This window comes from Hemiscyllium ocellatum, chromosome 5 (genome assembly GCF_020745735.1).
Source record: "Hemiscyllium ocellatum isolate sHemOce1 chromosome 5, sHemOce1.pat.X.cur, whole genome shotgun sequence".
In the NCBI taxonomy this organism is placed as follows: Eukaryota; Metazoa; Chordata; class Chondrichthyes; order Orectolobiformes; family Hemiscylliidae; genus Hemiscyllium; species Hemiscyllium ocellatum.
The window spans coordinates 42,392,285-42,415,538 of record NC_083405.1 but is presented as its reverse complement, the minus strand read 5'-3'; the positions used below and the strand labels follow the sequence as shown (position 1 = coordinate 42,415,538).

Genomic DNA, 23,254 nt, shown 5'->3' with positions numbered 1-23,254 from the left:
AGAAATGAAATAACATGAGTCCAGAGACAGTATATTCCTGTTAAGGTGAAAGGAAAGGCTGGTAGGTGTAGGGAATACTGGGTGACTAAAGAAATTGAGGTTTTGGTTAAGAAACAAACGGAAGCATATGTCAGGAATAGACAGGGTAGATCAAGTGAATCCTTAGAGCATATAGGCAATAGGAATATACTTAAGAGGGAAATCAAGAGGGTGAAAATGGGACATGACGTAGCTTTGGAAAATAGGGTTAAGGAGAATACAAAGAGTTTTTACAAATATATTAGGGACAAAGGGTAACTAGAGGGAGAATAGGGCCCCTCAAAGATCAGCAGGTCAGGCAGCATCCAAGGAACAGGAAATTCGACATTTCGGGCATAAGCCCTTCATCAGGGCTTACTCCTGATGAAGGGCTTATGCCCGAAACGTCGAATTTCCTGTTCTTTGGATACTGCCTGACCTGCTGTGCTTTTCCAGCAACACATTTTCAGCTCTGATCTCCAGCATCTGCAGACCTCACTTTTTCCCCTCAAAGATCAGCAAGACAGCCTTTGTGTGGAGCTGCAGGAGATGGGGGAGATACTAAACGAGTATTTTGCATCAGTGTTTACTGTGGAGAAGGACATGGAAGATAGAGAATGTAGGGAAATAGATGGTGACATCTTGAAAAAATGTTCATATTACAGAGGAGGAAGTGCTGGATGTCTTGAAATGCATAAAATATAAATCCCCAGGACCTGATCAGGTATACCATAGAACTTGGTGGAATCTAGGGAAGCAAATCCTGAGCCCCTTGCTGAGATATTTATATCATTGATAGTCATAGGTGAGGTGCCGGAAGGCTGGAGGTTGGCTAACATGGTGCCTCTGCTTAAGAAAGGTGGGTAAGGACAAGCCAGGGATCAATAGACCAGTGAGCCTGATGTCAGTGGTGAAAGTGAGGATTGCAGATGCTGGAGATCAGAGCTGAAAACGTGCTGCTGTGCTTTTCCAGCAACACATTTTCAGCTCTGATGTCAGTGGTGAGCAATTTGTTGGAGAGAATCCTGAGAGACAGGATATACAAGGCAAGGACTGATTAGGGATAGTCAACACAGGTTTGTGTGTGGGAAATCATGTCTGACAAACTTGGTTGAGTTTTTTGAAGATGTAGTAAAGAGGATTGATGAGGGCAAAGTGATGGACACGATTTGTATGGACTTGTAAGACGTTCGACAAGGTTCCCCATTGGAGACTGGTTAGCAAGGTTAGATCTCATGGAATACAGGGAGAACTATCCATTTAGATACAGAACAGGCTTGAAGGCAGAGGATAGAGGGTGGTGGTGGAGGATTGTTTTTCAGACTGGAGGACTGTGACCAGTGGAGTGCCATTAGGATCGGTGCTGGGCCCTCAACTTTTCGTCGTTTATATAAATGATTTGAATGTGAACACAGGAGGTAAAGTTAGTAAGTTTGCAGATGACACCAAAATTGGAGGTGTAATGGACAGCAAAGAAGGTTATATCAGATTACAATGGGATCTTGATCAGATGGGCCAATGGGCTGAGAAGCGGCAGATGGAGTTTAATTTAGATAAATGTAAGATGTTGCATTTTGGGAAAGCAAATCTTAGCAGGACTTATATACCTAATAAGACCATAAGACATAGGAGTGGAAGTAAGACCATTCAGCCCAGCGAGTCCACTCCATCATTTAATCATGGCTGATGGGCATTTCAACTCCCCTTACCCGCATTCTCCCCGTAGCCCTTAACTCCTTGTGAGATCAAGAAGTTATCAATCTCTGCCTTAACGTTCTCAGCCTCCACTGTACTCCATGGCGATGCTTTCCACAGGCCCACCAGTGGCACACCACCTTAATGGTAAGGTCCTGGGCGTGTTGCTGAACAAAGAAACCTTGGAGTGAGGTTCATAGCTCCTTGAAAGTAGAGATGCAGGTAAATAGGATAATGAAGAAGGCATTTGATATGCTTTCCTTCATTGGTCAGAGTATTGAGTACAGGAGTTGGGAGGTCATGTCGCAGCTGTACAGGATGTTGGTTAGGCCACTTTTAGAATATTATGTGCAATTCTGGTCTCCTTCCTATCAGAAAGATGTTGTGAAACTTGAAAAGATTCAGAAAAGATTTACAAGGATGTTGCTAGGGTTGGAGGATTTAAGCTATAGGGAGAGGTTGTACAAGCTGGGGCTGTTTTCCCTGGAAAGGTCGGAGGCTGAGGAGTGACCTTATAGAGGTTTATAATATTATGAGGGGCATGGATAGGATAAACTGACAAAGTCCTTTCCCTGGAGTGGGGGAGTCCAGAACTTGAGGGCATAGGGTGAGAGGGGAAAGATATAAATGTGACCTAAGGGGCAACTTTTTCACCCAGAGGGTGGTACGTTTATGGAATGAGCTGCCAGAGTAAGTGGTGGAGGTGGTACAATTGCAACATTTCAAAGCCATCTGGATGGGTATATGAATAGGAAGGGTTTGGAGGGATATGGGCCAGGTGCTGGCAGGTGGGACTAGATTGGGTTGGGATATCTGGTCGGCATGGACGAGTTGGACCGAAAGGTCCATTTCCGTGCTGTACATCACTATGACTCCAATTACTCTAATTAGATATCAGCCTTGGCTCAATGAGAGTACACTTGCCACTGATTCAGAAGCATCTGGGTTCAAACACCACTCTGGAGGTCTGAGTATACATCTAGCTTACACTACAGCACTGGACAATTGGAGGTGACCTCCATGAAATAAACTGAGGCATTCTCTACCTGATCAGGTGGATGTAAGTGATTCCATTGCACTATTTTAAGGAAGAACATGATAAGTTCCTCCTACACAACAGTAGTATCTCAAATTCAATCAAAAAAATTCACAAGTCTGGTCCCAAACAAGTTGCTATTTGGAACTTAGCTGTTTGTTTTGCAACAGGAACCTCACAACAGGGAAAAAAAATACTTACCTACTACAAACGGCTTAGGGAAGTCCTGAGGTCATGAAGGTTCTGACATAAAGGCAAGTCTATCTTTATTATTTCCAATAGGTTTTTTCAATCTTAGACCCTGAGTTGAAACGACAGAGGACTGCTATGTTTTCGCTGATATTCCTGGCTCTAGGTGCTATTTTCTTTCTGAGCTACAGTATACAGGTAAGTGGTCAAGAGGGGACACAATGTTTACCCACCAAAATAAAACTTTAAAAGTTGAAACAGATTGAAGTTTTAACTTGAATGCTGGTTTTACCCATTTGGGGAATCATAATTTTAAAAAAAACTCCTGCTAATCTGATGCTTTATTTTAATCACCAGTTTTCCTTTTTAAATCCTTTAGGGATACATGTTTGGAAAGTCTGGAGAAATCCTAACTATGAGGCTGCGTGGATTATCCTTTAAAGCCATGTTGCATCAGGTAGGTAGTATTTCGAAGTTTCTGTGAGAATGTCAGCTGTCATGACTGTTGATACTGTGGGGTGGCATGGTGGCTCAGTGGTCAGCACTGCTGCCTCACAGTGCCAGGGACCTGGGTTCGATTCCCGCCTTGAGTGACCGTGCATACTGCCCATATCTGCTCTGGTTTCCTTCCACGATCTGAAGATGTGCAGGTTAGATGTGCCATGCTAAATTGCCCATTGTCTTGAAAGATGTCTAGTTTGGTGCATTAGTCAGAGGTAAATGTAGAGCAATAGGGTCTGGGTGGGTTACTCTTCAGAGGATCAGTGCGGACCTTTTGGGCCAAAGAGTCTGTTTTCACACTGTAGGGATTCCATATATATATATATAATATATATATATACATGTGTGTAAATGTATGTGTGTATGTATGTATGTATGTATGCATAATGACTGAAGTGCCTTGTGCAAAGTAGAAGTACAATACTGTGAATTGGGCTTCTGTGAACATCTCGCTGGGAGTGTCAAGAACAGATTGATCCTTCAATAAGATTAGTAAAAGGGAATGTAAAATTCTTGGGTTATTTATCTCCACTAGAGATGCCAGAAGCAGCCAGCTCATGACTTTAACCTGCTGAATTGAGCCAGTGTAAGCAGGGGATTCTAGAATTCAGGAACTGGTGAGACAGAATCAGTGTTAGAGCAGGTAAAATTGGAAGTGAAGCAAGAGCTCAGAATTGGCAGAGCTCAAATATTGCGGAACATTATCGAACTGGAGGAAGTAACAGACATGGAGTTGCAAGATCTTGGATTCATTTAGAAACCGGGAGGTAAGTTGTAAAACTAAGGAGTTTCTCAACTGGAAGCCAGTATGGATCCCAAAGGAAAAGGATGAATGAAATGTTTGGAGGAATGTTCCCTTCCTGAACTGCAGCAGGGAAAATGGCATTAAAGGTAGGTAATCAAACATTTGTATGGACAAATTAGGACTGGGCATTAAATGCAAAAGATGCCCTGATTGCATGAACCACTATATATAAAAAAAAAAGCCTGGTTCAGTAGAAATGGTGTCCTCTGTGAGGGGCATTCAAAAGTTAAAAACCCTTCAGTTTAAAGGAAGTTATCACACACGGAGAACACCATCAAAGTCAATAGTCTGTCAGCCAAACACCGAGCAAAATGTCCAATTCCAAAGGAAATATTTTCCAGAATAATAAGACTGTAAGACAAAGGAGCAGAAATTAAGCTATTCAGCCCATTGAAGTCTGCTCCATTATTCGATCATGGTTGATAAGTTTCTCAACCTCATTCTCCCACTTTCTCCCCATAATCTTTGATCCCCATGACAATCAAGAAACTATCTATCTGTTTTAAATACACTCAATGACCTGGCCTCCACAGCCTTCTGTGGCAATAAATTCCACAAATTCACCGCTGTCTGGTTGAAGACATTTTTCCTTATTTCTGTTCTAAAAGGTCTTCCCTTTACACTAAGGCTGTGCCAGTTGAAACCTCTTCCTAACATCCACTCTGTCCAGGCCATTCAGTATTCTATAAGTTTCAATTCGATGACCACCCATCCTTTTTAACTCCATCAAGTGCAGCTCCAGAGTCCCCAGACATTCCTTATATGTTAAGCCTTTCATTCCTGGTATCATTCCAGTGAACCTCCACTGGACCCACTCCAGGGCCAATACATCTTTCCTGACTTTTAGGGCCCAAAATTGCTCATAATACTCTAAATGTGGTTTGACCAGAGCCTTATACATTCCTGCTTTTATATTCTCATCTTCTTGAGGTGAATGACAACATTGTATTTAGTGGAAACTGTCTGAATTGGTGAATTCAAAGAATTGATGGATGAGTTAGGATGGTAGTAAATATAACTATGTATTTGAACAGATTAATCAGAAATAAAAGCTTGAGGAGATGCATTGTAGAAGATATTTGGTTCTGAAATGGTTAGAGCTGCGAAGTGCATGAAGATCCACCATTTGGATAATGTCACATATGACGTGTACAGCTCTAGATTCTGAAGAAGCATGACACACCACCGAGACCTTCTCACAATTTTCAGAACGATGTCTATCATATTATCGATGTAACTCCTACCTGATTTGCTGCCATGCAATAAACTACACCAAACAGGGGTTAATTTGGGTAGGTAGGAATGTAGATTGATCAGATCAGCCACAATTCTGCTGAATATATATGAACCAGCTCAAGGGGCCAAATGAGCTGGTCCTGCTTCTGTCTCATGTTTATGTAGAATTTGATAACAACAAGAGTCTCTTCTTGTTAGGCTATCTAATAGTTTTCCTCAGCCACAGTAGACCGGTTCTGTAGATCCCGCCTAAAAAGGAAGCTGGTGGCAACAAATTTACTTTCTGGTCACCAAGCATCCAAGTAGCTCACATAAAATGATGAGCAGTGGTAAGGATTCATAACACCACTGCCCTGGCCTCTGACACCCCTGTACCCTTTTCCCTCCAATACCCACTGCCAACTCACTGTCAAATATCACCTACATTTCTCAGTGTTGATCCACTCATTGGATGGTCTTTTCCCAGCAGCAGTCTTATGCTACCGAGTTCTGGCACTGCCCATCTCTCCCTAATAATTCTAAATGGGTGGGACTTCCTGCTCCAGGGTCCTATTCCATCAGAAAGGTAGTCCATCAGCTGCCTAATTGCCAGAAGATCTCCCATCAGTTTCTCTCCTGAAAATTCCACTCGTCTCCACTCCACTGACAGAGCACAGACTCCTATAGAGTCCAGTAAAAAAATACACTTCTTAAAAACCATTCTCTCCCACGCTGCTGGTAGGCCTCTTGAGAAAGGTGATCATTGCTCTCTGGGCTTATTTTTCTCATATCAGAAGATCATGGCTTTTTCATCGAGACAGTTTCTAACAAGATTTCAAAGATGGATATAGGCAGAAACCCCAGGGTAGCTTGTGAACTCCCTCCAATGTGGCCCACTGACACAAGGTATGCATAGAAGATCTTCTAGGTTCCCTACAGTGTGGAAACAGGCCCTTCGGCCCAACAAGTCCACACCGACCCTTCGAAGAGTAACCCACCCAGACACATTTCCCTCTGACTAATGCACCTAACAACTATGGACAATTTAGCATAGCCAATTCACCTGACCTGCACATCTTTGGACTGTGGGAGGAAACCCACTCAGACACGGGGAGATCGTGCAAACTTCACGCAGACAGTTGCCCGAGGCTGGAATTGAACCTGGGACCCTGGTGCTGTGAGGCAACAGTGCTAACCACTGAGCCACCATACCACCCATCTGCACATTGGATCTGCCTATCTGTACATTAGAAGCTGGAATCATTGTTGAACCCAAAATACCAGATCAAGCAAAGGAACTACTTATTTACCATGCTTCCAGTTGGAATGGCAGGGTCCCTGATATTGCATCTTTTATCAATGTATATTGTTTAATGATTCAAATTTGATTGCCAATTAATTTATTCTAACACTAGGATATCAGTTGGTTTGATGATCACAAGAATGCTGTTGGTGTGCTAATAACCCATCTGGCTACAGATGCATCACAGGTTAAAGGGGTAAGTAAATTTATTAGAATATTCCTCTCTCATTCATGGAATAAATGCTTACTATCTTACAGTTACATGATAACCACAGGTGTAAGGTTCAGAAGAGAGCAGTATATATATTCTGTAAGACATGATTCATGTAATGTACTGCATTTTTTTTACAACTTAACTTTTTCTTTTAAAATGAAACTTTTCCATGCTCCAAAGAACTGATAGAAATCTTTGTCGCATTTCTCTGGGATTTCTGTCAAAGTTACAGCACGAAGTCAGTAGAACCCTTAAGCGAATGCTGCACCTTAATCTTTTAAAGCAGTACCTTTGAAGTAACTTGCTAATCAGGTAGATTTTAATTCGCAAAAGTAGCTTTCATAGACAGTAACGCAGCACCAAATAGAATTATCAGCTTTAATACTACAATCCTCCAAACAGGAATATTCAACAGAATTCTTCTTGATAACACCTGTCAGGCACTATTTCCACTCAGATGTGAACTTATTTTCAAGATACAGCAATAAGACTCCTGATAATACCAGAGCTTCTAATGTGTTTCTGCTAGGTTTGAGAGCAGGTTATATAGTCCTGACGCAGCATTTGATATCTTGTGACAAAACCGTATTCAGGCTGATCCACAACGTATCTTTTTGAAGCAGCAGCACCCATGAACAGCCTTACTGCCTCCACCTGGAACTTTGAGGCATCTTTCTGGATTGCTTCACTTTCCCTGATATTCTTTTAGTCACGTCAAACTTCTTGTAACATCTCAGAGGTACAAGTGAAGACCACTGACTTCCCCTGGCCCTCATGTTTATCTTTCACTAAAAGCTGATTTTCAAATCATTGTTGCCTGTGGATATTTAATATACACAACATGGCTGCTTTTATATTTCCTGTGTTATAACAGTGACTACATATCACCAGTACTTCCTTGGCTGTTTGGAATGTCCTGAGACATCCATCTATGTGTCTCTATCATCCCAACCACATGTAATGATACTGTTTACACTGCCTGCACATGAGATCCCAGCTCCCAAATGATTGATTCTTCAAGAATGGCCTGAGACCAGTGTCCCAACTGAGGCTGGTCAATTCTACACCTCTGGATAAGTAGCATTCCTATCCCCTTTCACTTGCACATCCTCATGCTCACTAGAACCCATTGCCTTTCCCTTTAAAAATCCTTCTATTGAAACCTTCACAATGGTCCTCTTTACACTTCTGTTCTAGCTTCTACCACTTCAGATAGACTGTCCATGAGGGAGGAGGCAGGATGTGTACCTTGACCACTGCTCTACCTAACTGGAGAATGGCTACACCCTCAATTCAGTTTCACGGGTGGTACTTTAGTAGACTGGGTCAGGAATACTTTTTGTGCTTGGGTTTCTCATGTGGTGCAAAGCAGCATACCCTAGACAGGGACATCTTGCAACTTAGCAACATCCTGCACAATCCTCATAACCAAAGAGAGCTGTGTCGGCCAAGGATGAGATACAGGACTTGCCAGGAAACCAATGAGGAGGAAGTTGAGGGTGAAGATCCAGAAACACGCCAAGTGACTACCCTCCCTCTTCCTTCTCTTTGACAATAGTTCACTGGGCCGAAGAGGCCAGAGACAACCACTATAGGCAGCTGCTTCCAGGACAACCGAAACGTGATGGAGACTTCTTCTGTTTTTGTTCCTCTTTCATTGTACAGCTGGCAGTCAGCCCTCTAATGCTGTATGCCACGCTTCTCAAGGGTTGCCTTGTCCTTCCATTTGATGTTATCTATGCAATAAAACATTGATTTTGTTTTCCTCTGAAATGTGGCTTTGCTATCCTCATATTTGAAAACCAAACTTCATGCAAAAACCTTGCCCTGGCCCAATGTTAGCATTAAAGGAGCTGTCAGACCGTGAGTCCTTTCACTACCTGAAGGTTTGTGACAGAGTCACCTAGTCAAAGAGATGTACAGCACGGAAACAGACCCTTTGGTCCAACTAGTCCATGCTGCCTAAATATCTCAACTCACTCTGGTCCCACCTGCCAGCACCTAGCCCATATTCCTCCAAATCCTTCCTAATCATATACCCATCCAGATGCCTTTTAAATGTTGCAATTGTACCAGCCTCCACCGCTTCCTCTGGAAGCTCATTCCATACACGCACCACCTGCTGTGTGAAAAAGCTTCCCCTTAGGTCCCTTTTATATCTTTCTCCTCTCACCCTAAGCCTATGTCCTCTAGTTCTGGACTCCCTCACCCCAGGGAAGAGACTTTGTCTATTTATCATATCCATGCCCTTCATGATTTTATAAATCTCTATAAGGTAATCCCTCAGCCTCCGATGCTTCAGGGAAAACAGCCCCAGCCTATTCAACTTCGTCCTATTGCTCAAACCCTCCAACTCTAGCAACATCCTAGCAAATCTCTTCTGAACTCCTTCAAGTTTCACAACATCCTTCCAATAGGAAGTAAACCAGAATTGCACACAATATTCTAAAGTGGCCTAACCAACATCCTGTACAGTTGCAACATGACCTCCCAACTCCTATATTCAATGCTCTGACTAATCAAGGAAAGCATACCAAACACCTTCTTCACTATCCTATCGATCTACAACTCTACTTTCAAGAAGCTATGAACCTGCACTCCAAGGTCTCTTTGTTCAGCAACACTCCCTAGAACCTTACCATTAAGTGCATAAGTCCTGTTAAGATTTACTTTCCCAAAATACAGTGCCTCGCATTTATCTAAATTAAACTCCATCTGCCACTTCTCAGCCCATTGGCTCATCTGATCAATATCCCATTGTAATCTGAGGTTACCATCTTCACTGTCCACTACACCTCCAATTTTGGTGTCATCCGCAAACATACCAACTATTCCTCTTATGCTCACATCCAAATCATTTATGTAAATGATGAAAAGAAGTGAACCTAGCACTGATCCTTGTGGCACTCCACTGGGTCACAGGCTCCAATCTGAAAAACAACCCTCCACCACCACCCTCTGTCTTCTACCTTTGAGCCAGTTCTGTATCCAAATGACTAGTTCTCCCCGTATTCCAAGAGATCTAACCTTGCTAATCAGTCTCCCATGGGGAACCTTGTTGAATGCCTTACTGAAGTCCATATAGATCATGTCCACAACTCTGCCCTCATCAGTCTTCTTTGTTACTTTTTCCAAAATCTCAATCAAGTTTGTGAAATATGATTTCCCACGCACAAAGCCATGTTGACTATCCCTAATCAGTCCTGCCTTTTCAAATACATGTACGTCCTGTCCCTTGGGATTCTTTCCAACAACTTGCCCACCACCGATGTCAGGGTCATGGTCTATAGTTACCTGATTTGCCCTTGCCACCCTTCATAAAAAGTGGCAACACGTTCGCCAACCTCTAGTCTTCTGTGACTATCAACGATACTAATATCTCAGCCAAGGGGCCAGCAATCCCTTCCCCAGCCTCCACAAAGTTCTAGGATACACCAGGTTCTGGTGATTTATCCATTTTTATGTGTTTCAAAATATCCAGCACTTCCTCCTCTGTAATATGGACATTTTTCAAGATGTCACCATCTATTTCCCCACATTCTATATCTTCCAAGTCCTTTTCCACAGTAAATACTGATGCAAAATACTCATTTAGTATTTTCCCCGTTTTCTGTGGCACCACACAAAGGCTGTCTTTCTGATCTTTGAGGGGCCCTATTCTCTTTCTAGTTACCCTTTTGTCCTTAATGTATTTGTAAAAACCCTTTGGATTCTCCTTAACCCTATTTGCCAAAGCTATCTCATGCCCCCTTTTTGCCCTCCTGATTTCCCTCTACTGCCTTTATTCTCTTCTAAGGATTCACTCGATCTATCCTGTCTATTTCTGACATATGCTTCCTTCTTTTTCTTAACTGAACCCTCAATTTCTTTAGTCATTGAGCATTCCATATACCTACTAGCCTTTCCTTTCACCCTAACAGGAGTATACTGTCTCTGGACTCTCATTATCTCATTTCTGAAAGCTTCCCATTTTCTAGCCTTCCTTTTACTTGCAAACATCCGTCCCCAATCAGCTTTTGAACGTTCTTGCCTAAAAACAGTCAAAATTAGCCTTCTTCCAATTTTTTTCTCAATTTCCCTCTGACCAGTAGGGGATCTATAATACGATCCCAATAATTTGATAATCCTTTTTTTATTTCTCAGTTCCATCTAAATAACTTCCCTGGATGCATTTCCAAGAGTATCCTCCCTCGGTACAGCTGTAATGCTATCTCTGTCCTCTCTTGCCTCCCTTTCTGTCCTTCCTGGAGCATTTGTACCCTGCTGCCAATCTTATCCATCCCTGAGCCATGTTTCTGTAATTGCTATGATATCCCAGTCCCATGTTCCTAACCATGCCCTGAGTTCATCTGCCTTCCCTGTTCGACCCCTTGCATTGAAGTAAATGCAGTTTAATTTATCACTGCTACCTTGTTGTCTCTTTGTTCCTGCCTGTTTGACTCACTTATTTTGTCAACTGTACCAGTCTCAAATTGATCTCTTTCCTCACTATCTCCCTGGGTCCCACACCCCCACCTTAATAGTTTAAATCCTCCTGAGCAGCTCTAGTAAATCTCCCTGCCAGTATATTAGTTCCCTTCCAATTCAGGTGCAATCCGTCCTTCTTGTACAGGTCACTTCTACCCCATAAGAGATTTCAATGATCCAAAAATGTGAATCCTTCTCCCATACACCAGCTCCTCAGCCGTGCATTCATCTGCTCTATCCTCCTATTCCTACCATCACTAGCTTGCAGCACCGGGAGTAATCCAGATATTACTACTCTCAAGGACCTCTTTTTTAAATTCCTACCTCACTTTATTTTCCCTTCAGAATCTCACCCTTTTCCCTTTCTGTGTTGTTGGTTCCAATGTGTACAATGACCTCTTGCTGGTCCCTCTCCGCTTTGAGAACATTCTGCACCGTCTCTCTGAGACATCCTTGATCCTGGCAATGGGAGGCAACACACTATTCTGATTTTTCCCGGCTGGCTACTGCAATATCTGTCTGTGCCTCGGACTAGAGATCTCTTGGAACCCGACATTGCTTAGAGCCAGTCTCAATTCTAGAAACTCGGCTGTTCATGCTACATTCCTCTGAGAATCCATCACGTCCTACATTTTCCAAAACAGCATACGTGTTTGAAATGGGGATAGCTACAGGAGACTCCTGCACTCGCTGCTTACCTCTCTTACCTTTCCTGGAGTTAACCCACCTATGTGACTGTATCTGCAACTTTTCTCCCTTCCTACAACTGCCATCCATCACATCCCCTTGCTCTTGTATTTCTTCATTGCCCCTAACTGCCTCTCCAACCGATCCATTTGATCTGATAGGATTCGCATCTAACAGCATTTATTGCAGATGAAATCCTCAGTAACATGTAAACTCTCCCTAAACTCCCACATCCAACAAAAAGAGCACATCACTCTACTAAAGGCCACTTTTGCTTCTTTCAATCTACAGACCCAGAAAATAGCACCGTCTTATTCCTCTACAAAACACAGCTCCAGGTTAAATTAATACTTATGGCTAATATTGGGTGGCATGGTGGCACAGTGGTTAGCACTGCTGCCTCACAGCGCCAGTGACCCGGGTTCAATTCCCGCCTCAGGCGACTGACTGTGTGGAGTTTGCACATTCTCCCTGTGTCTGTGTGGGTTTCCTCCCACAGGCCAAAGATGTGCAGGTCAGGTGAATTGGCCACGCTAAATTGCCCATAGTGTTAGGTGAAGGTGTAAATGTATGAGTGGGTTGCGCCTCGGCGGGTTGGTGTGGACTTGTTGGGCTGAAGGACCTGTTTCCACACTAAGTGATCTAATATTTGTAATCAAGAGACATACCTCAATAAAACATATAATCAAGAAAGAACACACTCTACTCACTACTGCAGGCCCACTGTAAGGCCACACTTAAAAATCTTCACTTATCTGTTTCTGTGCTGTGACCTCTCCCAAACAGGTTCCTCCAAGATTAATTGTGAATTTTATTGTTTGTTAATTTTTCCAGACGCGCTCCAATGTACAGCAATACATGAATTCAAACAGCAACAGTGGGTTTTTCTCTCTCACTGTGTCTCTCTCTCCTGCATGGACATCACCATGTGCTGCCTTTGTCTGTTCTTATCCCTTTTCAACGTGTTGTTGTTTTGACTTTTGTTCTCTCAAAAGTTCCAAAACAATGCAACAGCTTATAAAACAGTAATTGCTGCTCCTGGAATTTGAGGAAATCACCTCCAACACCTAAAATACCTCAAAAAATGAGCAGCCTGTAACAGACAGAAATTTTTCCCATCTTCCATCTTGGATTATCCAGAATCAAAATGGCCCTTTGTAACAGAGGCATATGAGTCATATTAGAAAGCCCACTCCCTTGTAAATACCACCAAGTTATACTTAGCTCTGAGACTGCTTCTCATGAGTCTTGTTATACTCCTAATTTTCCCTTCACTGTTGCAAAATACAGTGAACCTTTGCAATGTATCATCATTGACAATACCAGTACTTTGGACCATGAGATATGGATCTGTTCCCTCTACTTGGCTCCACAATTATAGTAAAGTGACATTTGTCACTGCTGATGAGTGTCTTTGTGCCACAAAACTAACCAAAAATTAATGCATTGCCAACAATGTTTTTGGAGCTTCAGATAAAATGTCCCTCTCTGAGTTTAACTCTGGTTAGGACAAAAAGCTTATCCATGCTGATAACCTAGATTGATTCAACCGTCTGCATTACAGTGTGGAAACATGCCATTCAGTCCAACAAGTCCACACTGACCCTTCGAAGAGTAACCCACGCAGACCCATTCCCCTACCCTATTTCCTATATTTACCCCTGCCTAATGTACCTAATCTACACATCCCTGAACACTTTGGACAATTTGGCATGGCCAGTTCTCCTCACCTGCACATCTTTGGATTGTGGGAGGAAACTGGAGCACCCGGAGGAAATCCATACAGGCACGGGGAGAATGTGCAAACTCCACACAGACTGTCGCCTGAAGCTGGAATCAAACCTGGGTCTTTGGCGCTGTGAGAAAGCAGTGCACACCACTGAGTTACCATGCTGCCCCACTGAGTTACCATGCTGCCCCACTGAGTTACCATGCTGCCCCACTGGGGAAGCACTGCATCACACACAGCCAAATTGTATCCATGATGCATTCTTCAATAGAAACATCATCCAGTTTTCTCAATTAGTCAAATTAGACCGAGCATCATAGACATTCAACAAGTCAGCTTTTATATAGATTTATGTCATAAAGTTCATTAAGTCATAACTGTTCTTCACTATTCAGCTTCTAGTTCTGAGAAGACTGCCCTGCACCACAAGAGCCCTCCTTTTAAATCAACTGGTTCGGGCATGTTCTGAGACCTCTGGGGCAAGTGGGACTTCAACACCAACCTCCTGACCCAGGGCCATTACCACTACACTAGAGGACCATCTACACATTTTAATAGAATTGACTTATTAATTCCCAACTCCTGTTAACCGTGTTATCCTTAATTCCTATGTATTTATCATCCTCTCACCAAAATTAGATGCTAATCTTTTAAATAACCTCAAGAAACAACCAAGTATTTACTAACAACACCATTTGATTATTTAGTTTTTGTGTGAATTAGTTCAGCAGTTTCTTCGCTGTAGCTTGAACTGCCCGCAATATTTTGTATTTAATTAGCAATGTTTTTAATTTCTCCTCAGGCAACTGGAATACGACTTGGTACGATGGCAATGACTGTTTGCACTTTTGCCGTAGCTTTAATTCTTGCATTCATTTTTGGCTGGCAGTTAACTCTTCTCATCCTGTGCTGCATCCCATTTCTTTTTGCTGCAAATATTATTGCAATGAAATCAGTTCTTGGGCACGCATCTAAGGACAACAAATCCCTCGAAGAATCTGGAAAGGTGAGAATTTAGCTAGACATTCTTACTACATCTTTTGATGCCCAAGAGGCAAATGTTCTGATTACATGTCATAACTTCAGGCAATAATGTAAAATGAGCATGTAGATTAGATTCCCTACAGTGTGGAAACAGGCCCATGAGCCCAACAAGTCCACACCAAACCTCCGAAGAGTAACCCACCCAGACTCATTCCCCTACCTTTACCCCTGACTAATGCACCTATCACTATGGGCAATTTAGCCTGGCAAATTCACCTGGCCTGCACATTTTTGGATTGTGAGAGGAAGTCCACACAGACACAGGGAGAATATGCAAGCTCTACCTGAGGTAGGACTTGAACCCAGGTCCCTGATGCTGTGAAGCAGCAGTGCTAACCACTGAGCCACAATGTTGCCCCATCACCCAAAATCAAAGTCCAGAGAACTGTTTAATTGGTGACTGAGCCGATGTCATCGATTTTGCACTGTTGGTTAAAACCAAAGCTTCTTTTGGTATTTCTCACCAGCCACAATTTTCCCAAAATAAAATTATAAGCAACTTTATAAAGAAAAGGCTAACACTGATAGAACAGGGCCAATCTATTTTGTGTTAGTGATTTGGTGATGCATTAAAATGTTTTTTCTTCCATATTTAAAATGTCTTTTCATTGATGTTTACAAGTTGAATCAACAAGTGCATATTTTTATTGGATATTAGATGGGAGTGTAAATTAAGAAACTAAGAGCACAATCCCTAACACTTCCTGTCCATTAAAATTTGAAATAGGAAATTATGGGATGTAATTTCCAACATAATCTCTTGGTTGATCTGGACCTCTGAATAGAAATTATCCTTTTTTTCATTACTCCGAGCAAATACAGTACAAATAAACTTATTTTAGTCTTCAGAACATGCACCTGAATATTGTTTTCAAGTGATAACAACAAAACAGTTCTCCATCCTGTAGGTCGAGGAGACATAGTTTAAACAATCTGCCATCCCTTACCTGTTTCTCTTGTATCAATGATTTTGCACAATTTATCAGAGGCTCCAGGAATCATAGGAACATAATACAATTGGCTGTTCTATGCTGCACATATATTAACCAATAAAAAGATAAAGGGGTTAATGTGATTTTCAGTCTCTCATATATGTTTTGTTCTAGTCATTTGCAATGTACTTTTTCAACTGCTCGATGCCACATCTAACTGATATTTGTAACACTTATTAAGAAATTAGAAAAATAAATATTTACAGAACATGTTACGTTGCTAATATTTGAGTATATACGAAGAGCAATATTTACTACTGCATAATTCATCATGTCGTCAGTGCACTTTATTAGGAATGTGTGGCTAAATATATGACCATAAGACATAGGAGCAGAAAGTAGGCCATTCAGCCCATCGAGTTTGCTTTGCCATTCAATAATGACTGATAAATTTCTCAACCCTATTCTCCGCTTTCTCCCCATAACACTTGATCCCTTGATACTCAAGAACCGGTCTATCTCAGTCTTAAATATACTCAACGACTTCTGTGGCAATGAATTCCATAGATTCATCACTCTGGCTGAAGAAGTTTCTCCTTATCTCTGATCTTTAAGGTGATCTCTTTTATTCTAAGATTACTCTAGATTAAGACATAATAATTAGATATGTTAATATTCTATGGCAAAGAGAATCAGATTCCTTTGAGCAGCTTTACTAATGAACTAATAATTTGTTAATTTTTGCAGGTTATGTTTTTTATAGATATTCTGAATTGAATTTTTGTACTTTTATCATCAAACTAAACATTCTTTCCCCTTTGGAAAACAGAATTGTTGTGAATGTCAGGTGGATTCCTCAGAATGGCTTCAGATGCAAATGAGAACCTCTGCTTTAGAGAATAAAATTTTGAATCAATTTTTTAAAACTTCATTACTGAAAGCAGACTTCGTTTGTTGTTCTGTTTATATTTGATTCAGTAAATTGTATGAAATAGCAATCTTTGTGATATTTTGTTTCACTTCCTCTCAGATTGCAACAGAAACAGTAGAAAACATTAGAACTGTGGTATCTTTAACAAGAGAAGATGCTTTTTATAAAAAATACATGGAACATGTAGATAAACCTTACAGGTACATAGTTTTCCCAAACTTATTTTAAATTGCATGCTGAGTCTATGATTGAAAACAGTATATCTAGAGCAACATTTTAGTAGCTCTTTTAGTAAAAGATTTAAAGCTTCCATGCAGTCTTTAGTCTAAAATAGGAACATGGGTGTCCACAATGCATATTATATGTTCAGACAAACTACTTATTTTTGATCTATGATTCCCCCTTATCAGAAACCAGTTCCTGTAATTTGCCATTTTTTTTAACTCTGGAGAAATTAACCAATCCACAGATCCTAAGGATAATCCAAGGGGAGCTTGTTTTCTCCTTTCTCACCAAGAATAAAGTTATCCATTTATTAACCATGGCATTGATTCCCCTATTATTCTACGATAGCCTTCACAGTTGTTTTAAATTTAACGCTGGATTTTTGAACACTACACATTTTCAAGATGAGAATTATTTAAATATAAAGTCAATGAATATATTGCATGAACCATATTTTCACTGATTCGCATTGTAAATAAGATGCCAAATTTTCTGAGCTATTTTATGATTTTTGCAGAGCCGCACTCTCAAAAGCTCCACTCTATGGCTTCAGCTACGGTTTGGCACAATGTATTGCATTTTTTGTTCAAGCTGCAGTCTTTCGATTTGGAGCATGGCTCGTTGTAAATTGCTTCATGGTTTTTGAAGACGTGTTCTTGTAAGTAACTTTATAAAGTAAAGCCATTCTTATGATCCTAGCTGATGGTAATATTGGACAGGTTAGATCCCTGAGTGAAATCTGGGTAAACAGAACATTAGATGAATTTTTGAGGTTGCTTACTGTGGGGATTAATTGCTGAATATATTCTCAAGAGGTTGCCAATGTTTTCTAACAAAAGAACACAAGTTTATTACACAAAAGAATAAAAAATATATAAGTCAGTTTGAAAAGGTCTTAATGTGAACTGTGTAACAAAGCAAAGTCTTGCATTTGGTCAACAGTCTATCCAAAAACAATTTGCATGCTGATTATGACATACTTTACTATATATTATACCAAATTATTCAGAATGTTTTGAAGCATGACTGATCATCACCCCAAGAAAAAGCCGTAAAATAATAATCATGAAGATGACAATATCCTACTACACTATTGATGTTATTCCTGTAGCCACTGCTGTGTTCTCCCATACAACAGTTTAGGGCTTTATATAACATTCCTTCAATATTTTTGTTGATTAGGATATAATATCTAGGAAATGAATGAAGGGGCTGTTTAACTGGATGGTGTGAATAGTGGCAAGAGTAGTGTGATAAGCTACCAGAACAATGTTCAAGTTGAATGGCCAAGTATTCACTTGCAGACTCCTTTCTTAGAATGTGTCTAAAAGCGGAAATTAAGTCTAATTTTTCAGGCTGTGTTAGTGAGCAATTAAAGCCTGTGTGTTCAAGCAATCCCTCTTTTGACAAGCTATGCAGTTAATCAACTTTGCTTTCATTACTTTCATTTAATTTTTAACAGTCTGATACAGTCTGGTCTGAGTGGTGGGATTTCTGAGGCAACATTGATTCTCATTTGTGAACAGTGACCAATTTGTGATGAACCACACCAGGAGTACTGTGTACGGTTTTAGTCTCCTTACTTGAAAAAGGATGTACTGACACTGGAGGGGAAACTGAGGAGGTTCACTACATTGATTCTGAAATTGAGAGGCTTGGCTAATAAGGAGAGGTTGAGTAGACTGGGATTATACTCTTTGGAATTTAGAAGAATGAGGGAGGGATCTTATAGAAACATCTAGAAATATGAAGGAAATAGATAAGATAGAAGCAGGGAGGTTGTTTCTACAGGCAGATGAAACTAGAACTAGGAGGCATAGCCTCAAAATAAGGGGGAGCAGATTTAGGACTGAGTTGAGGGAGAACTTCTTCACCTAAAGGATTGTGAATCTGTGGAATTTGCTGCCCAGGGAAGCAGTTGAGACTATCTCTTTCAATGCTTTTAAGACAAAGATAGTTTTTTGAACAATAAAGGAATTAAGGTTAAGTCCATGAAAAGATCAGCCATGATTTAATTGAATGTGGAGTAGGCTCAATGGCCAGATGGCCTACTCTATTTTTTATGTTCTTATGAGCTGCTAATAGTTATTTCGGCTGGAATTTGGAATGGGAGCAACTCTGGTTTATTTGAATTATGCTCCAAACTCCGATTCCTGAGGCAAGAAATAAATGACTTTTCCCTGCAAAGAAATATCAGATTTTTGGGAATTTTGTGTTTTGTTTTCTTTGTCCCAGTTATTATGATGGCACAGACCATACATATCTGAATGATATGTGTTCGGATCTCATGCCAATCCTAGTACACTGTTTATACATAATTACCTGTCAGGCTTAAAGTTCCGTTGAGGTACTGACCAACATTTGGGACCCTCAACTTCCCACACTGGAGATGTGACTCCATTCTACATCAAGGAATACTCCAACCACTGGCACCTGATTTTCCCACATGACTAAACCTTTGCTATAAAGCCAACACACAACCCACGGGCATTTGACCGTATTCCCTAATGCAGTCCAACTTCACCCACCTCCTCACTTATCTTGCAGCCCCCAGGCCCCTCCTGATAAATGGATGTCAGTCCTGCCAACCCCTGACAACTGACCCACCATAATCAAATCACCCACTTAACTGCTACCTGTATTCTCCACCAATCTGCTACCCAAACCTTCTCACCCACCTGGCTAACACCCTATCCCTTACACACCTGGCACCCTACTCTCTTAGGATCCATGCAGTTGAGCCATTATCCACTCTGCACCTAGCCCTTGGACTCTACCCATGTGCGTCTGGCTGCCATCCATACTACTTATATCTCCATAACCCTATCCCCTCATTCACCTGTCAACCGACATACTTGGCACCCCTTTCCCTCACCCACCAAGGCACCCTACACCCTTACACCCCTGGTACACTAACCCCCTCAACCACTTGACATCCATTATTTAATCCGCCTGTCATGCTACCCCATTACTTATCCATGTGCTACCCTGTGATACTTGTGATCATGACTGAGTGAGTAAGATGGTGGGTGAAAATTCCCTTTGTGATGTCGAAGTGAAGGTTCAAATCTTGCAAAATTCATTCCTCTCTGCTTGTCTAAACAAAAGGGGTGGGTGTTGCACTTCCTCCAATGTATATTACTGCTCCGTCATCACTGAACTTGTGTGAGAGTGGCTGCCTCTCAGCTCCTGGTTCTCATCTGTGACCAGAAAGAATAGATTTTGGCAGCTATTTTTATAACAATGATCTTTGCACCAGCCCACTGGAATGCTGCCTGTATGGACTGCTGGACTACTCCTGTTGTGATCAATCTTGCATCAGAAATCCAACCAAAATTGTTAGAAATGGGCAACACTTGGTCTAATCTGGTTTAGAAATAGGGATTGCAACCAGGTCAGAATATTTCAGACAAGTGTCTTTGTACATGATGGACAAAGTGAGGACTGCAGATGCTGGAGATCAGAGCTGAAAATGTGTTGCTGCAGAAGCGCAGCAGGTCAGGCAGCATCCAAGGAGCAGGAGAATCGACGTTTCGGGCGTAAGCCCTTCTTCATAAGCCCTCATTCCTGAAGAAGGGCTTTTGCCCGAAACATCGAATCTCCTGTTCCTTGGATGCTGCCTGACCTGCTGCGCTTTTCCAGCAACACATTTTCAGCTCTTTGTACATGATGTCTTTATTTGAATTATTGCAGAGACAAATCACACACGTTTATTTCCACAAGGGATGCTATGTTAAAAAATTAGAAATCGGCAAAAAAAAAGCAACGATTGAATAGTTTGCCCAATTCTGGTGAAGTTATTTCATTGCAAGCATGCTTTTCCAAAATACTAAAGAGAATAAAACTATTTCTAAAATCTGTTTTTAAATAATATTAGGGTTTTTGCTGTCATTGTATTTACTGCTATGCAGTTGGGACAAGCTTCAACTTTTGCACCAGACTATACCAAAGCTAAAATCTCAGCACAAAAGATATTCCGTCTTTTAGAAAGGAAGCCACTTATTGAAACTTACGATGAAGGAGGAGAAAAACTGGTAAGTAGCAAGCAATTGCATTAACCAAAAATTATTTCAATAAGCATGTTATATGCATGTTAATTAATTCTACAATTTTCATGGTGCATTCTTGGAATTCTATCTTCACCTCTAACAGTAATTTTATTATTAACTAACACTCACTGGAAATCCGTGGACCACCACAGCTAACTAGAGAATTGTACTTCCTGCATCCCACTTAACTGTTTTCCCAGTTTCTCCATCTCTGTCACTTTTTCCATACTAACAATTCTGCTGTCATCCCTGCATCACCGCTATCTTTCCCAGAACCATGACAAGATTAATCTTTTCCTCATCTTACCCCACAGCAGCATCTCTATTCAACAGATTATCCTCTGCCAATTTTTTCCAGCTCCAGTGAGAAGCCACCAGCAGAAGACATCTTCCCTTGCCAAAGCGACAGTTTTCTCTCTGTGATACCCTGGTCCATTTCATTCCCGCTCCCTACAGCACCTTCCTTTCCTACAGTACTTTTCTATGCAAGCACAGAAAATATAACATCTTCATTTTACATCCTCCTTTCTCACCATCCAAAAGGCTGAATACTCTGTCCGGTATTTGCTGCTCACAATATGGTTTCCTCAATTTTGGAAATGTTAAACATAGACTTTCTGCAGAATACCTCCACTCTTTCTATTGGAGAGACTCTGGGCATGGATTTCTGCTGCCAAAAGAAGGGAGAATAATGTACTAACTCATTCAGGAGAGTGAAACTTTAATGGTTAAGACTCTGACTCGCCTTGAGGAGAATGTTCTTGCCATCAAGTGGTAAGAACCTAACATGCAAGTATCCATGTCTCCTTAATGGCACAACTCAGTGGAATTAACTTTGCCTTCCCATTGACTTCTGCTCAATCTCACACTTCAGATACTCATCTGCGTTCAACAAACACATGCCTGGCAACTTGATCTTTCACCTCCAGGTGCATTCCCTGCCTCTTCTACATCTAGCAAAACACTATGTAAATAAAGCAAAGAACTGTGGATGCTGGAGAGCTGAAACAAAACAAAAATGCAGAAATTGCTGGAGAAGCTCAGCAGTTCTGGCAGCATCTGTGGGAAGAAAGCAGAGTTAACACTTCAGGTCCACTGACTTCATTAGTTAACTACTTGGAAAAATGATTTGGAGATGCCGGTGTTGGACTGGGGTGTACAAAGTTAAAAATCACACAACACCAGGTTATAGTCCAACAGGTTTAATTGGAAGCACACTAGCTTTCGGAATGACGCTCCTTCATCAGGTGATAGTGGAGGGCTCTATCGTAACACAGGATTTAGAGCAAAAATTTGCAGTGTGATGTAACTGAAATTATACATTGAAAAATTGATTGTAAATTAAGCCTTTCATCTGTTAGAATACAGTGATAGTTTCACTTCTTTCATGTGTAAATCACATAACCTTTTTTTTAAAGTTGCATTCTCAGGTTAGCTGTTAACAATGGTGATAGCGAGACAGTATGTTGAAGGTGTTAGCCCCCTGTGTTCTCTGTCTATGACCTGATGCTTAGATTGATTTTAATCTAAAAAGTGAGATAACAGAGTTTTACATAAATTCATGCAGTTTTTGAGCTCAGAGTTCTACATGAATATATACTGTTTTTGAGCAAAGTGCAACGTAACTCTGCAAGTACAAATTCACCCCACAAAATATATGTGTGCATGTGGGTCTTTGTGTATGTATGTCTGTCTGGGGTGGGGGTTGTGAGTGTGAGAATGTGTGTGTGTGTGTGTGTGTGTGTGTGTGTGTGTGTGTGTGTGTGTGTGTGTGTGTGTGTGTGTGTGTGTGTGTGTGTGTAGTGAGTGCAGAGCGCCTTAAGTCTGTGAGGGGGTGCATGTGTGAGTCTGGGAGTGTGTGTGTGTCTATAAGGGTGTGTGTGGGTGTCTGTGTGCGCGTCTGTGTACCTGTGTCCATGTGTATGTGAGAGAGTGTGTGTTAGGAATATCTGTGTGTGCATGTAGTGCAATGGTGATCACCTGTAATGTGACATGAACCCAAGGTCCCGGTTGAGGCCCTCCCTATGGGTAACAAACTTAGCTTTCAGCCTCTGCTCGGCCACTTTCCTCTGCTGCCTGTCCCGAAGTCCACCTTGGAGGATGGTCATCCGAAGGTCCAAGGCTGAATGTCCTGCACCACTGAGGTGTTCCCCAACTGGGAGGGAACCCTCCTGTCTATTGATTGTTGTGCGGTGCCCATTCATCCGTTGTCGT

The 23,254-nt window shown here is 41.4% G+C and overlaps 1 protein-coding gene across 3 annotated transcripts in view; it reads left to right on the top strand.

Annotated features, from left to right (window-relative positions):
• LOC132815675 (ATP-dependent translocase ABCB1-like) overlaps nt 1-23,254 on the top strand; it is a 103,151-nt gene that overhangs the window by 65,306 nt on the left and 14,591 nt on the right. For 2 of the 3 annotated variants that reach the window (XM_060824707.1, XM_060824708.1), the window contains 7 exons: nt 3,032-3,136; nt 3,318-3,395; nt 6,875-6,958; nt 14,662-14,865; nt 16,866-16,966; nt 17,509-17,649; nt 20,869-21,025. In XM_060824707.1, coding sequence (XP_060680690.1) covers nt 3,032-3,136; nt 3,318-3,395; nt 6,875-6,958; nt 14,662-14,865; nt 16,866-16,966; nt 17,509-17,649; nt 20,869-21,025 — 870 coding nt within the window. Of the gene's footprint in view, nt 1-3,031; nt 3,137-3,317; nt 3,396-6,874; nt 6,959-14,661; nt 14,866-16,343; nt 16,445-16,865; nt 16,967-17,508; nt 17,650-20,868; nt 21,026-23,254 lie in introns of those variants that run through there. The other variant, XM_060824709.1, reaches the window with a different exon arrangement.